Source organism: Pelophylax lessonae (genome assembly GCF_965119305.1).
Source record: "Pelophylax lessonae genome assembly, chromosome: 4".
In the NCBI taxonomy this organism is placed as follows: domain Eukaryota; kingdom Metazoa; phylum Chordata; class Amphibia; order Anura; family Ranidae; genus Pelophylax; species Pelophylax lessonae.
Window position 1 is genome coordinate 502,219,242 of NC_138771.1, and position 17,795 is coordinate 502,237,036.

Here is a 17,795-nt window from a genome sequence, read left to right on the forward strand (position 1 = left end):
TGATAGTTGATTATTGCCTTTTCCATGGAGAGAGAGAAGGGAACAAAGCTTTCACGTTGCGTGTTCCATATAAATCAGGATGAATTTTACTGGAGGTTTTGACAACGTGACCACATCCCTAAATCTTAGCAAGGCATCTGCCTGTAAATAGTCACCCTGAGATGACATCCCTGTTGTTTATATTAGTGGACTGGGGTAAAAAAGATCTCCATCTTCTAAACCACTTTTATTTTCACCTTACCCAAGGTGACAACCTGTCCAATTTCCTAATATGTGCTAATTTTACTGCTACCACTAGGCTGAGATATAAACACTGGATGGCCATTCAGCGTAGGGCTCATAAACAGACATATCGTATCAATAAGATTTGGACAGGCATTGACAGAAAGTTCTATATTATATAGGACTTTCAGTCAATGGCTATCTAAATCTAATTGATACAAAGCTTTCACACTGCATATCTGGTGGCACAAGTTGCAGTCACCTGTATCATGATCAGGGAAAATGAAGGCTGTTGTATAATGTATGAATGCATTGTTCATCCCAGCCTGCAGTAGTAGATACACCTGTCAAATATTGTCAGAGAGGGGCTAAACCTGTCATAAGGGCTCTGTTAGCAGTCACGACCCAGGCTCTCATCCGGTGAAGTTGGCTACAAGTGTCTGACTCTCAGAACAATGATTTAGAGGGCACTCTGGTTTTGAGGTTCGACAGCGGCAGGCTCTAAGCAGTGTACAGACATTAAATGGTGGCCAATGTTGGAGAATTTAGCCATTACCTCTTACATGCGCACTCCTCTATTCTGAAGAATGAATGCATTCAAGGAGAGGTATAAATATCTCTCTGAAAATTACAGTAGTATATTATTAGTTTATCACATTATAATTTGTTAGAACAGTTTGTCAAGGTAATGATTGTACACCAGGCTTTAAAAGTAGTACAGGGTACAAGATAACCCTTGGCTCAATCTAATATCTTCTTCCAAGATATCCTTGCCATACAAAAAACATATATGCATTTTTCTGTTACCCACCACAAGAGTCTGTTTAATGACACAAAAGAACCATGACCAGTTAACATTAGCATGTAGACCTACAAGGAGATAAATATGCAGGGTCATTAATTAGGTTCATATCTTTGTCACCAGGTCATTTATCCACAACCATGCATTGCATTTAAACAACAATCTTTCTACAAAACTCAGAGTAAACTTTCAGGCTTGTGTCATGAAGTTGGTATCTCCCTATTGCTAGCGATCAACTTAACCACTTGCCAACCGCAATATGGTTTGTAGGCGGTTTACCAGGGTTATTACTGAAGCTATTAGCCATAAACCCGGTATTTTTTTTTCAGCGCGCGGCTAGCTCTCTCGTGAAAGCTGTCCAAGCAGCTCCTGAGCCGCTGGAACGCTTTCAGAAGAAGTGGGAGGGGACGTCCCTACCGCTCCCGCCGCTCATCTGTGTTTCTCGGGCTTATCATTTTTACCTGCGCGTCCGAGAAACGATCCAACAGTGTGGCTGGCTGGCCATAGAGGCGATAAAAGACTAGATAGTCTTTGGTCACTGCTACGGCTTTGGAGAACTGGAGTGACGCCATGAAGTCACTTCTGTTTCAGGGTGGAAGTTAACAGGTTTTTTTTTTTTTATGCAAAAGATCACATTTTTTTTGTTTGTTTTTTTTCTGTTAAAGGTAAAGGAGAGATATGTTTTTTTTTTTTACCCCAGATCTCTCCATAAAGATGACCTGTCAGCCTTATTTCTCTTACAAGGGATGTTTATAATATGTTGTAAAAGATGTGATAAAAAAAAAAAAAAAAAATGAAAAGCGATAGTGTAAAAATAAACTAAATATAAAAAAATATCTAAATATATTTAAAGCACCCACATCAGCAAACAGAAGCGAACACATACGTAGGTCGCGGACGCATATGTAAACGGTGTTTGCAGCACACATGTGAGGTATTGCCCCTGAACATCATCTTTCATATTTTACTGAAAAATTGGGGTATATATTGTGTTTTTTTTTCTTTTTTATTCATTAAAGTGTATTTTTTCAAAAATAATTGCTTTTGAAAAACCGCTGCGCAAATACTGTGTAACATAAAAAATTTCAACGATCGCCATTTTGTTCTCTAGGGTGTTTACTAAAAAAAAAATATATATATATATTATATATATATATATATATATATATATATATATATATATATATATATATATATATATATATATATATATATAATGTTTGGGGGTTATAAGTAATTTTCTAGCAGAAAAAAATGATTTAAACTTGGCCAGGAAGTGCCAACCAGAGCCACAGTGGGTCCTAAAAACATAGAAATGCCCCACCCCCCTTTCTAATTGTTCTGGATGGGAGCCTCAACGGTAACAGTACACAGCCATCCTAACAGGCCTCCTTTTAAATTACCTCTCTCCTCTAACAATCACCCCAGTGCGGGCATTTAAGGCTTGTCAGTAAGATAAGGTGTCTGGCAAAAAAGCAAAATGGTCACCCTAAAGGCAAGATTAACTACACAGCTTGAGTTAATTATGGCTCACAGAAGTTAAAATATTTCCTTCTACAAGAATATTATGTTTCTAAATTTTAATAGCAACTTTAGCCAAGTACATGTGGAAAGTACAAAGACTCTGAAGATTGTATTCCTTTTGAAAACGGTTAAAGTGTAATCCCAGCAATTTTTTACAGTTTCTAATAGACTAGAAAATTGTTAGAGCCTCTTCCAGTTGTTATCACTGTGTGTGAGATCCACCCAGACCATCCTGGTAAACCATATTACAATGCAAACGCTTTTGCCATAAAATATTTAGAAAACATCATTTGACACTGACTGTTCTGCTAAGTACTGGGACACCTGTTTTGGCTGCTGATAGGGTGAAAGTATACAGTGCAAGGATCAGTAGTATAATGTACAACATTTAGTGTACATTGCAGGGGTCAGTAGCATAATAAGCATGTGCACCGGGTGTGCCAGGTGTGCCTGGGCACACCCTAATCACCCCGTGTATTGCTGATTCCACTTGCTTCCTGTCTCCCCCTGCAGTGCTGCCAGTTTCCTTCTTCTCCTCTCAAGAGCGGGGAAGGGGCTGGTAAATATTTCATTAACCCGCTCCTTCCATTTCTGAATGAACAGTGAGTGATCTGTAATGATTGCTCCTGTCTTTATTCTTAACTGAAGCAAAATAAACTATGTTTACTGCAGGCTGCAGAGAAAGGGACTGGGGAATCTATGTCCTCATTTTCTTTCTCTGTCTCAAAAGGCAGACATCAGGGGTCTGTTTAGACCCTTAATATTTCACCAAAACCCCATAACTGGGTTCCTAAAAAAAATTGTAAAAAAGGATTAAAAAATAATATTGTTAAAAATAAAAAAACTACTGACATCGTCCACTGCCCTACTGAAACCAATCTTTGCTTTACTGACACCCTCCACTGCTTTTCTGATATACACACATGTGTGTTGTTCTCTGGGATGCACACCCTAATGCAATAGGCTGCGCACACCAATGGTCAGGAGTATAATGTACAACAATAGCATAAGGAGTGCAGGGGGTCAGAAGTATAGCATATAACATAGTTAATGCAATGCAGGGGCCAGGACTATACAAGACATAGCACTGCGCACAGAGGGCAATTGCCAGTAATATAAGTACGAGGAATAATAGACCCTCACCTCCATCTTAAAATGGCTAGCCCCCCGTTGCCTCCTCCCACATTGGACCCCCAGTGCCCAGGCGACTGTGTTGGTTCACAGTGAGGATAATGTGGGTGGACAGAGTGGGTAAGCAGCATCACACCAGCTGATTTACTACATCCTCTGCTGCAGACCAGGGCCTGGACCTTTCCTCACATTCCTTCCATAAAAGGGGCAGGCCAGCGATGATTTGCATATGAATGAGCTGTGGGGCCAGTATAACAGTGACAGGAATGACTACAGAAAGATGTAGTAGGAGCAGTAGAATTGTAATTAGACAGCACTCAGGGCCAGTGCTTTAAGTGGGCTGGTATGCACTGGTACTCAGTACTGCCACTTCCAAATATGGCTCTTCAGCATACCGCCACCTCTCTGTGCGCCTTAGCATACCAGTACGCTCATTTTGGAAATCTGCGCCCTCAATTGCCCCCCCCGAAGGATATTTCCCACTCCAGAGCCAGACCAGTCACCACCAGTGAGTCCCCCTGCTTCAGAGTCCCAGCCCAGTCAGGGGGGGGGGGGGGGGGTGCTCTGTGGGGACCCTGATGTGGGGTGGGGGGGGGCGAAAAAATTTATAGGCTTTAATAGAGTAACGGCACCTTTTTTGGGCCACTTAAAGCACTGCTCAGGGCTATGTGGAACAAAATCTCCATACACATTACAGCAGGACCAAGATGAAAATGCAGGGCAGTCCCGCACATTTGGGACTATTTTGAAGGTATGCATATGCTAGGAAATATCAGGGTGTCACTGAGACAGAAATTGAGGAAGAATCCCCCTATCAGGGCCTCAGACAGCAATAAATGGTTGTAACCCTCCCATACCCTTTTGAAAAACCTTTGGTTGCAATTCCACTTTTAATCTTAGCAGAGTTGATAGAACATGGAGATACAGTGTCAAAGGCACCAAGATGTTCATAAATGACAATTGTATATATGTAAATACAGAGTTAAAAACGTTTTTGATGTGGAGTTTATGCCAAATGGCAGTAGAAATTCTGGGATGAGGAAAGAAAAATGAATATTGCACAAGAGCTTTAAAAAATGAAATCCCAAAGTTTTTCCTTTATGTGTTTTGGTTGATGCATTGATACCAATCCAATTCCCCAAAATTGTGTGCTGTGAGCGAAGTGTTCCTTTTACTGCATGCGGAGTGTCTGTTTTTTTTTTTTTTGTTTTTTTTTATCACTAAAGCGAGAGGCATTAAACCTATATGTCAGGCAGATGAATTTAGCCAAAACCTTCCCTAAGCACTCTGTTTGTAACCTTCTGTAATGTTATGTGGCTCAATGAATACAGCAAGGCAGATATGAAAACCTACCCTTCAGTCTAGCTATGTAGTTGTTCATAATATCCAGGGCCTATTCGTGTTGTGGCAACATGTGCGAAAATGCACGTTAGTGTGGATTGTCACAACACATGGCAATACACCTACTGTATGTGCAGTGTATTTCAGTACCCTTCATTGTGAATGGCACCCAACGTATTATACAGTAGGGCCTGACGCACTGCAGAGCACCACAATGCGTATACTGTTGTTATGCGCTATGTTGTGAAAAAAAGGATCATGTGCTTTTTTTCACCCATTATGGTGTGTTAGAAGTCCATTCATAATAATGAGCTTCCCTAATGCAACGCATGTTAACACATTAAAAAAACGCGCGTTAACGTGTGCGTATCAACTAATACACTGCAACGGAATGCTTAAGTTCGAATGGGTCAAAATGTTACTGAAACCCATGAGTTCTGTGGTTTCCCTTACAGTCCTAAAATCATCATTGGCACAAAATCTAAATTGTCCCTGCAAAACAGCAAAAAAAAAAATAGTATACACCTTTCCTGCTACCGGCACTGCCGAACGCTGCTCCATTTAACACACCTCCAAGACGACCACTGCCTTGCTAAAGAAGCTGAGGATAAAGGTGATGGACTGGCCAAGCATGTCTCCAGACCTAAACCCTATTGAGCATCTGTGGGGCATCCTCAAACGGAAGTTGGAGGAGCGCAAGGCCTCTAACATCTACCAGCTCCGTGATGTTGTCTTGGAGGGGTGGAAGAGGACTCCAGTGGCAACCTGTAAAGCTCTGGTGAACTCCATGCCCAAGAGGATTAAGACAGTGCTGGAAAATAATGGACATTTTAACTTAGGGGTGTACTCACTATTTTTGCCAGCGGTTTAGACATTAATGGCTGTGTGTTGAGTTATTTTGAGGGGTCAGCAAATTTACACTGTTATACAAGCTGTACACTCACTACTTTACAGTGTAGCAAAGGGTCATTTCTTCAGTGTTGTCACATGAAAAGATATAATAAAATATTTACATAAATGTGAGGGGTGTATAAACTTCTGTGACATACTGTGTATATATATATATATATATATATATATATATATATATAGTGCCTTGCAAAAGTATTCGGCCCCCTTGAACTTTTTGTCCTTTTGCCACATTTCAGGCTTCAAACATAAAGATATAAAACCGTAATTTTTTGTGAAGAATCAACAACAAGTGGGACACAATCATGAAGTGGAACGAAATTTATTGGATATTTCAAACTTTTTTAACAAATAAAAAACTGAAAAATTGGGCGTGCAAAATTATTCAGCCCCCTTAAGTTAATACTTTGTAGCGCCACCTTTTGCTGCAATTACAGCTGTAAGTCGATTGGGGTAGGTCTCTATCAGTTTTGCAAATCGAGAGACTGAAATTTTTGCCCATTCCTCCTTGCAAAACAGCTCGAGCTCAGTGAGGTTGGATGGAGAGCGTTTGTGAACAGCAGTTTTCAGTTCTTTCCACAGATTCTCGATTGGATTCAGGTCTGGACTTTGACTTGGCCATTCTAGCACCTGGATATGTTTATTTGTGAACCATTCCAATGTAGATTTTGCTTTATGTTTTGGATCATTGTCTTGTTGGAAGACAAATCTCCGTCCCAGTCTCAGGTCTTTTGCAGACTCCATCTTCCAGAATGGTCCTGTATTTGGCTCCATCCATCTTCCCATAAATTTTAACCATCTTCCCTGTCCCTGCTGAAGAAAAGCAGGCCCAAACCATGATGCTGCCACCACCATGTTTGACAGTGGGGATGGTGTGTTCAGGGTGATGAGCTGTGTTGCTTTTACGCCAAACATAACGTTTTGCATTGTTGCCAAAAAGTTCGATTTTGGTTTCATCTGACCAGAGCACCTTCTTCCACATGTTTGGTGTGTCTCCCAGGTGGCTTGTGGCAAACCTTAAACAACACTTTGTATGGATATCTTTAAGAAATGGCTTTCTTCTTGCCACTCTTCCATAAAGGCCAGATTTGTGCAGTATACGAATGATTGTTGTCCTATGGACAGAGTCTCCCACCTCAGCTGTAGATCTCTGCAGTTCATCCAGAGTGATCTTGGGCCTCTTGGCTGCATCTCTGATCAGTCTTCTCCTTGTATGAGCTGAAAGTTTAGAGGGGCGGCCAGGTCTTCGTAGATTTGCAGTGGTCTGATACTCCTTCCATTTCAATATTATCGCTTGCACAGTGCTCCTTGGGATGTTTAAAGCTTGGGAAATCTTTTTGTATTCGAATCCGGCTTTAAACTTCTCCACAACAATATCTCGGACCTGCCTGGTGTGTTCCTTGTTCTTCATGATGCTCTCTGCGCTTTAAACGGACCTCTGAAACTATCACAGTGCAGGTGCATTTATACGGAGACTTGATTACACACAGGTGGATTCTATTTATCATCATTAGTCATTTAGGTCAACATTGGATCATTCAGAGATCCTCACTGAACTTCTGGAGAGAGTTTGCTGCACTGAAAGTAAAGGGGCTGAATAATTTTGCACTCCCAATTTTTCAGTTTTTTATTTGTTAACAAAGTTTGAAATATCCAATAAATTTCATTCCACTTCATGATTGTGTCCCACTTGTTGTTGATTCTTCACAAAAAAATTACAGTTTTATATCTTTATGTTTGAAGCCTAAAATGTGGCAAAGGTCGAAAAGTTCAAGGGGGCCGAATACTTTTGCAAGGGACTGTATATATCTATATATATATATATATATATATATATATATATATATATATATATATATTTCAACTGCATTTTTTTGGCCTGGAGTTTGAAATTTAACAGTATTTCAAATGAACCTCACAATTTGCTTTATATTTTTATATCATTAAAGCAGATTTTGCAGCTTATGCTGTAGCCTCCACCCCATCATTAAATGTTACTTAGTTAAAATAATAAAAAATACTTACCTAAACATGCTTTCCGTGTGCTTACCTAGGAGATGGCGCTGTCCCTGATGACCTCACTGATGGATCCCTGGAAGGCCGAGGATCCCAAATCTCACTACAAGATGCTACAGAACTGTTGAACAATGCATTTTTGTAGGATTTGGCCTCCTTAGTGTTCCCATGATCCTTTACTAGGCTCAGTGACATCATCCTCTAGTCTAGGTCCTAGGCCTAGGAGGTCAGCATGCCAAGGTGCAGGGAAAGTATTTTTTACATTTTCATGCAAGGTCTAAAATTGATAAAAAATTCTAATTATTTACAAAGCACAGCAACAACCCTACAGATATATTAATACCCTCATAAATTATTAAATGTTATATGTATGTATGTATTTTATTGGACTATGTAAAGTTTTATACATTTTGCTGAAATTATTTTTTTACAGTGGCATATTAATCTATTTAAAATGTCTAAAACATGCAAAGTAAAGAATATTTTTTCTGAAAGAAATATATAACATTATACAGTAGAGATACAGCTTCTATTAGCAATTGTAGCACAAATATAATGGAATGGCAAGATGCAATGCAGGTCACCGCCTAGAGCACATCTAATTATTATCTTCAGGTTTTATTTATTCTAAAAGTTTGCTATGTAGACATTCTTCTTTTAACAGTGAAATAGTGTATTTTTTTTTTTTTGTTGGAGGGAAGAGTATTTGATGCATTTTATGTTAAGAATTTCATATTTCTCTTTACCTTTACAGAAATGGCTGTGTTATGTGGTCTTGTGATATCTCAAATAAAGCAAGAACATCAGTGCGTGTTTCCTTTGTACATTGAGATATGTTTTGATGAATGTTGATGTACATTTTCAATGCATCTTTAATTTAGGATTTGGAGTGGATAGGGTTAGCAGCCAGGGTCAATGATTGGTAAGGCTGGGTTCACATATATGCAGATTGGATGCATTTTAAACTGCATCCAATTTGCATGATGTGAATGTGACCGGCTCTTAATAGCTCAAAAAGGGTCTTGTGCATTTTTTGATTCAGGTGCAAATTCAGGCAAAAATTTGCACCTGAACCAGTGAACAGAAACGCACCGGGCCCTAGAGTGCAAACCGCTGCCGCACATATGTGTACCTGGCCTAATACCCGTTGCCAACCAGGGCGCTGATAAGGCAGTACAACCAGTCCTGTTGTACCCGGGCCCCATCAGCCAATCAGGGGGGCCCAGGCCCCATCATCTAAATAGGGGGGGGGGCAGGCCCCATCATCTAAACAGGGGGGCCCAGGGCAGCTTTATTGTTCATTTCTGCCTAATCAGGAGGGGCTCTGGAGGTGGGAGCAGAGGTGGGACTTTTTTTTTTCATTTGTGAGATATAGGCAGATAAAGTCAGCGTTGCTTTTCCACTGCACTGCACTGGGGGTAGGGTGTGGGGGCTCCATCAGGAGGGCTGTATGGAGTCCCATGATTTCTAACAGAGGCCCTGTTGCCAACACATCAAAATGTATCAAAACATATATTATATGTGTTAAGCTGCGATGTCATTTTTTGGACCCAGACATATCGCACTTTTCAAAAGCACTTCACTGCAGTGCTGAGACACAAACTATATTATATAAATGGCCCCTAAATGATCACCCAGAAATCTGAATTTCAGTTTAAAAAAATCGTAGTGACTCACAAGCTGAGAGCCTGCAGTAGTGGCTAATCTGTGACAGTAATGATGGAACAAAGATTGTGCTGTCTGGAGAGAAAAGCAGATGAAGGCATTGTCAGGGAGATTATTGTGATCTCTGGGAGAGGGAATACCTACCTGGAAGTGTTACTTAGCATTTAACTGGAAGAAATATATTTAGCCCACGTTCACATTGGTCCGATTTGACATGCAATTTGACATGTTAAATCTCATGTCAAATCAAAGCCAATTGCCGGCAATAGCATCGTTGGAATCAGTGCTACGCCGACTTTCGGGCGCTGCACTGATTCCCAAAAGTAATTTCTACACTACTTTTGGTGACTTCCGAGGGCAATTTCCCAAAAGACATCAGTGCAGGAACCCACACAGATGTCTGTGAAATCGCCCCTGAAGTCGGACTTAAAATGCCTCTATAGCTGAACTTGCAAGATTTCAAACCGGCCTCATTGTGAACCTAGGCTAAAGCCCCGTACACGTGATAAGAAAATCTGTAGGGAAAATTCATCCGACGACCGATCTGACGATTTTCGGATTGTTTGTATGGTGCTTTCGACAGCCAACTCCGACTTTTCAGCTGGCAAAATCCTGATGTGCAGGCTATAACATTTTTGTCGTCCGTAATACATTGTCTGATTTTCGTCTCATTAGTACAGATTTCGATGGAAAAAAATCTTAAGAGCAAGACTAGGCATGCTCAGAGACAAAAGAACACATACAAAGCAATCCAACACATGACATCACTTCTGAAGTAGAATTCTGTCGTACGGGAAAATACGTATGAAAATAGCCTCTTCACTTTCCACATCAGACTAGCATGCCACAAAAAACGGACGACAGATCGTTCGATAATCTGATCATGTGTACGGGGCAATGAATTTCCGCCGACCGGTCGTCCATCTTTTGTCCAGAGTGGTGTTTTGTTGGTTGGAATGTGCTCTAGACTGCACACAAATTTTCCCCCACAACAGAATTCTACTTCAGAAGTGATGTCATGTGTTGGTTTGCTTTCTTTGTGTTCTTTCTTCTCTGAGCATGCCCAGACTTGCTCTTAAGATTTTTCCCTGTCGAAATCTGTGCTGACTGCAAGAAAATCGGACGTGTTTTGACGGAGGACAAAAAATTTATAGCCTGCACACCAGAATTTTTTCGGCCGAAAAGTCGGAGTCGGTTGTCGGAAGCATCATACTAACAAGCCGAAAATCGGCAGATCAGTCGTCGGACGGAAATTCCTGGCTAAATTTCGACTCGTGTCTTTAAGCTGGATACACACTATACAATTGTCTTTAGATGTTTTCCTTTAGATTTACTAAAACCATATAATATGAGGTCAAATCGAAACACTTTCAATTTGTATGCAATCAGGCACGCCCTTGTACTACATAGTTGAAGGTAAATCTAAAGGAAATCTAACAGCAAAAGTTGTATAGTGTGTATCCAGCTTTAATGACAGGTCCACTTTAAGGCAGCCATGAGCTCTGAAGCACCTGACTGCTATCTGCTGTAGTCTCCACACCTGATTAATGTGAAAGCTCAGCCCCATTCTTCAGAATTATGGCAGTTTGCATGTTGTTCCTTGCTAGCTTGGTCCTGTCAGGGGGTGAGATAATATATCAGATTTCTTGTGTATCTCTAAAGTTTAATTATATTTATTGAGGAAAAGATACTTGGTACAAGGGATAATCTTTGCTTTAACCTGCAACCTTTAAGCTGCTGGTATTACAATACCATTATAAACAATACAGCCCATATCATTGCTGAACATTTACAAGCAACTATATATATATATATATATATATATATATATATATATATATATTTTAGTGTTTTTTGTTTTTTCTTTTGATTTTTTTTTTTTTTAAATGCATCCTTGATTGGGAAGCAGCAAAAAAATATTGCAGTGTTTCTTGTCTCTATTTGAAAGCACACAATTGAGAAATGGATGTAATAATTTTGGAAAACGTCAAAAAAAAAAAAACAGGGGGTTGCTACAGGCAACTGCTCTGCTTTAGTAGCTTTAACTGATTAGATATTGCTTTATTCCAACAATAGAGCTTACTTATTCTTACCTACGTACAGCTATCTTCAAGCTGACACCGTCTGATGGGTCCCCTTCACTGATCTCCAGCAAGCGGTTTGCATCTCGTGACACCAGTGGTAAGTGCCTAATGTGCGTCTGACCCCTTTGCCTGTAATAATTCCATACATGACAATAAAACATTGCTTTTAGATGAAATCTACAAATTCTCAGATAATCCAACTTTATGTTGTGATAGTTTAAACCACTTCAGCTCTCACACCTGTACACCCCCCCATTGAACCAGAGCAATTTGTACATTTCTACTATGGACATAATTATTCTCATCGTTTGTCATTACTAAAGATAACAAAGTAATAAAAATCATGTTTTTTTTTTTTTTTTTTTTTTTTTGTTAAAAAAAGACAAGCAAAAAAAAAAAAAAAAAAAGACAAGCGAGGCTTATTTGCAATTTCAATTTTTTTTTTTTTTAACAAATTGCCCAAAAAGTAGCAAAACGAAAAAAATTAAATTTTCTCACCAGTGTTTTTGTTTTTTAAATTTTGCACTTTTTTTTTTTTTATTTAGACTGCATGTACACTGTAAATCGATAGACTCCTACAGAAGTTTAGCAGCAGAAAAAAGTAGTAAAAAGCAGCGCTTTTGCGTGTGTTTGTGCATCTGATGTTCATTTATTCTGGCCAATAAGAATGTATTAACTTGTCTAGAATTACCATGCGTTTAGGTGCTTTTGAGCGTTTTTTTTTTTTTTTTTTTTTTTTTTTTTATGCTCAAAAGCTCTTCTCCCTCTAAATGCCTATAGTGTTAATGGACACATAAGCTAAAGCCTCATACAAACGATAAGAATATCGAAGGATTGCCTGTTTTTTTGCATCCTAGTCTCATATCGAAAATGAGGTTACAAAAATTCTTGTAAAATAGAATACATCTTCAGAAGTGATGTAATGTGTTTTATTGTAATGAATTCTTTAATTTCTTAACATGCGCGATCTTGGTCACTCGATATCTTATTTCTTTTTTTTCTTCCCTTTTTTTTTTTTTTTATTTTTATTGTACTGATTAAACGAAAATCGTTCGTTTTGGTATCGTATGAGAATATTTTCATGCTTGTCCCTTCGCATAATTTAGCATAAACTGTTGCAATCTGCTCTTGAAAGCTGTGTACAAACGATAAGGTTACAGTGTGATCGCTTGGAAAGCGTTTTTTTTTTTTTTGTCAATTTCTTTTTATTGCTTTTAAAAGAGAAACATAAACACACGCAAGACGGAACATACAAAAGAAAAAAAAAATTGCCTTGCAGGGCGGAATATAAAAAACAAAAAACATCAAAAGCACACAACTCCCATTCCCTCCCCAGCCAGGTTCACCACCCTACAGGCAACTTCACCATCCCAGGACATAAGTCCCACTTAGGAGACGTAAATAATCAATGCTATAATACATACATATGCAGCCTCTAGGATGGTAATGTGATTGAGCACATAGTCTGGTGCCTCCTACATCACTTTTAATCAAATTCTTGACCAAGTATCCATTAATTAGACTACCTTATGCGATGGAGGCAGTGCTCTCCAGTCAGCTCTTCCACACCTTATCAAACTTCTTTGGGCAGCCTCTGCTCAAATATGTGGCTTTATAGAACGGAGTCCCCTTATTCACAAATTCTTTCCAATAAGATATAGAGGGTGTCATTGGCTTTTTCCAATAGAGGATCAGCGCCTTGCAAGCATAGAATAGAAGCAGACTAAGTAATGTATGCTGGGCCCTAGTTGATGCCAGGTTCTCCACTAGACCATTCAGACAGGTTTACATGGTCATAGGCACTGGCACAGAGGTGATCTCCATGACACAACACGTAACAGCAGTCCAGAACTCCTGAGCTGCCGGACAGTGCCAAAATATGTAACTAAAGTTAGCCGGAGCGTATGAGCAGCGGCGGCGCCAACACTCCGCCGAGATCCCTGGGTACATTTTAGATAGACTTGCAGGAGTATAGTATATCCTATGCAGGAATTTGAATTGAATGAACCAATCCCTTGCAGATACTAAATGTGCAAAGGGAAAACTCCATACATCATCCCAATCCTCTCCTCCCAAGTCCAAAACCTCCCTCACCCATTGTTCCCTACACCTGGCTAGCCAGGGGGGGGGGGGGGGGGGTGGGAGAGAAACTGGGAGCAATTCCATATATAATTCCGACAACAGCTGTGTTTATTGGCTTCATCCAGTATGACGTTCTCCAAGGCAGAGGGCTTAATTTCCACCCTGGTTGTGCCAAACTGGGAGATGAATGCGTGTCTCAGTTAAAGGTAACTGAAGAGATACGGGTTGGACAAGCTAAATCTTTGTTTCAGATCGGCAAATTTAGATAATTTGCCACCCCCGTTGATATCACCCAAGGTCTTAACCCCTTTGTATACCCATGTAACAGGATCCGGTATGGAGAAAAAATTAGGAAAACCGGGACTCAACCACAGTGGCCAGGCCAGCGATAGAGAGCCAGAAGCAGACGCCAGCAAATTCGGAGTATTATCCCAGGCCTTATTGGCAGCTCGCACTGTCCCTGTTAGGGGAAATTTGGCCCCAGCACCAAAATACACCAGAAGACTAAAGGCCCGTACACACGTACTGATTGTCAGCCGTAAAGATTTGGCCGACGACCGATCGGCCGATTGTAGGCTTGTTAGTATGATGCTTCCGACAGCGCATTTTCGGCCGAACAGAATCTGTCGTGCAAGCATTAAAATTTTTGTTGGCCAACACCAGAACGGCCGATTGTTCGCCAGTCAGTACAGATTTCGGCCGACAGACAGCAGACTTGCAAGACTGGGCATTCTCAAAAAAGAAAAAAGACAAGGAAAGTTAACCATCACATGACATCACTTCTGCAGTCGGCTGTTGTTGGCCGACAAAATTTGTGTGCAGTCTTTTGCACTTTTCAACAGACAAGACAGCCCTCGGACAAAAGACGGCCGATCGTTCGGCCGACGATCGGTACGTGTGTACGGGGCTTAAGGCTCTCATATGAACCCAGCATAGCTGCTTCTAACACTGTGGCAGAATCCCCATCATCTCCAAGGAGCCATCTGCGCGCAAAAACTCCCTGGCCAGCCAAAAAATATTTGTAAAAATCTGGCAATGCAAGACCCTCTTGTCCCCAGGGCTCCTGAAGAGCCCAGAGACCTATCCTGGGAGTTGTTTCCCCCTCTGAATGAACCAATTAAGCCATGCACCCGGCGGAAAAAGTAACGTGGGACCCATATTGGAGGATTGTGGAGAAAATATAGAAAAACCCGGGGGATCTTCATTTTTAAGAGGTTTGTTCGTCCCAAAACCGACAAAGGGAGATTCTTCCATACCTCCGACCTTCTTTTAAGGAGTTTCAGCAGAGGCAGCAGATTCAAATTAAGGTAGCCCGCCACTCTTGCAGAAATGTGAACCCCTAAATTTATGAAGCCAGTAATCTATTGCAATGGCAGCGCTGCATCAGCCGCTGCCCTAGTGCCTGGGTCAAGCGGAATAATGATTGATTTATCCCAGTTCACTTTAGGCTGGAAAATTCGCAAATGTGTCCAAAATATCAAAAACTGCTCTGAGACGAACCCGGATCCTGTAAAAACAATAACATGTCATCCGCATACAACGCCAGGCATTCTCTGATGGAGCCAACCTCCAATGCACCTACCTCAGAGGAGGAGCCCGACGCCACAGCCAATGCTTTGATCATCAAAGATAAAAGGAAGGGCAACAATGGGCAAACCTGCCTGGTCCCCCTGCCAACCCCCAAAGAATGGAGATATCGAGGACCCTATTTTTAACACCGGAGCTCATTACACAAGACACCCACTAAAAGTAACTTGGACCAAATCCCATACACTTCAACACTGCTTTCATATACCCCCAATCCAAAGAATCAAAGGCCTTGGCTATGTGCAGCAACACCACCACCCTAGTCCCCACCGTTTTATGCAGGTGAGTAAAAAGGCGACGGAGATTAGTGTTAGTGGACATCCCTGGCATGAAGCCGGTTTGATCAATATCTACTAGGGCTGGAAGCACCGCCGACAGCCTAGTACCCGGGACCTTCATAAGGATTTTTAGATCAGCATTGAGGAGGGCTATTGGCCTATAGGAGGAGCAGCATTAATGATCCTTGCCCAGTTTAGGCAGGAGAAGCACATATGCTTCCAACATAAATTATGGCAACACCTCATGTTAAAAGCAATATGAGTATAGTGATTGCAATCTGGATGCTAGCGTATCAAAGTACTGTTGATACCACTCTACCAGGAACCCATCTGGGCCTGGAGATTTGTGCTGGGGGAACGAAAGAATAGCTGCCTCCTATTTCTTTAAGAGTAATGTCCCTATCGAGCCAGGCACTGTTATCCGCTTCCAAAACTGGTATAGGAAGATCAGGGAGAAGACCCATCAACTCTGCCCCATCATATACAATTATTGGGGAATATATACCCCTGAGTAATACTCTACAAAGATATTCATAATGGCCTCAGGATCCTTAACCAACTCCCCCGCTTGGGAACAAATACAGGGAACGCTGCCAATATTTTGCCATTTTTGTCACCCATTCCAAAAAGGGACTCCGCTCTATGAAGCAAGGTAGTATCAAACAAGGCAAGCTGACGCTTGGCTCCCTCTAGGGCTGCATAAGTTTAATTACTCCAGGGGCAGCTGCACATTCCCCCTCCCAGCCAGTGGTGTATGTAGGTTTTGTGCTGCCCTAGGCCTGACTAAACTTGGGCACCCCCTAATTTAAATACGACCCACCCCTTCATGTAAAGGCCCCACCCCTTCCTGTTTATGACCCACCCTGTCATCTGAAAACCACAACCACAGTATATCAGTGCCCATAAGTTCAGCCTCATTACTGCCCATCCGTGCAGTCTCATTACTGCCCATCAGTGCAGCATATCAGTGCGGCCTCATCAGAGGCCACCAGTACAGCCCCATCAGGGGCCACCAGTGCATCATATCAGTGCCCATCAGTGCTGCCTTATCAGTGCAGCTTATCAGTGCCATCTCATCAGAGGCCATCAGTGTGCCCATCAGTGAAAAATATCAGTGCCCATCAGGACAGCATATCAGTGCAGCCCCATCAGTGAAGCTTATCAGTGCCGCCTCGTGCCCATCAGTGCAGCATATCAGTGCTGCCTTATCATTGCTGCCTCATTAGTGCCCATCAGTGCAGTTTATCAGTACGCACCACTGCCGCCTCATCAGTGCCCATCAGAGCAGCATATTAGTGCCCATCAGTGCAGCATATCAGTGCCCATCAGTGCAGCATATCAATGCTGCCTTATTAGTGCAGCCCCATCAGTGCAGCTTATTAGTGACAACTCATCAGTGGCCATCAGTGCCCATTAATACAGCTCATGTCACGGGATTAGTAAGATTGCTCCTTTCTTCTAAGAAATTTGGACTTGTGTTTGCTGCCACTGATTGTAATCATAGGATTATTTCACTTATGCGTATAATGACTAGGAAGTCTATAGTCATTATATAAATAAGTGAAATAATCATTGGCAGCAAACACAAGTCCAAATATCCTAAAAGAAAGGAGTAACCTTACCAATCCAGTGACATATTGCGATAGCAGGTCCAAAATATTGCCATCATATACAATTAAAAGTCTTAAAGAGGAAGTAAACCCTAGAAAAAAAAAGGAGAAAAAAAAGGAGAAAAAAAAAACCTGTGAAGACAAAGACATAATGAGCTAGTATGCATCTTATACTAGCTCATTATGAAATACTTACCTTAAAACAAAGCCCTCAAAGTGCCGCCCACTCAGCGACAGGGCGGCCGACATGTCCCTCGGCCCTGCTTTCTTGTTCGTGTCCTCTGGCCATCTGATTGGCCGGAGGCCCGATTACATCACTCCCGTGCATGCATGCGGGAGCCGCCGTTCACGGCACTGGGCTCTGAAGGAACGGCACGGGTGGCCGTTCCTTCAGTGCGCATGCGCCGATGATGTCATCGGCTGCATGCACTGTAAATATCTCCTAAACGGTGCATGTTTAGGAGATATTTATAGGCTTACCTATAGGTAAATGTCAACAAAGTGGGTTTACAACCACTTTAATTGTATATGATGCAATTCAGTA

At 41.3% G+C, this 17,795-nt stretch overlaps 1 protein-coding gene across 1 annotated transcript in view; it reads left to right on the plus strand.

The window, feature by feature from the left end:
* Positions 1 to 1,283: 1,283 nt before the first annotated feature.
* The window catches only part of OVCH1 (ovochymase 1), a gene marked incomplete at its 5' end in the record, with an annotated part of 123,631 nt that continues 107,119 nt past the window's right edge, over positions 1,284 to 17,795 (plus strand). Inside the window, one exon of the mRNA XM_082256363.1 lies at positions 1,284 to 1,338. Coding sequence (XP_082112489.1) covers positions 1,284 to 1,338 — 55 coding nt within the window. The remainder of the gene's footprint in view (positions 1,339 to 17,795) is intronic.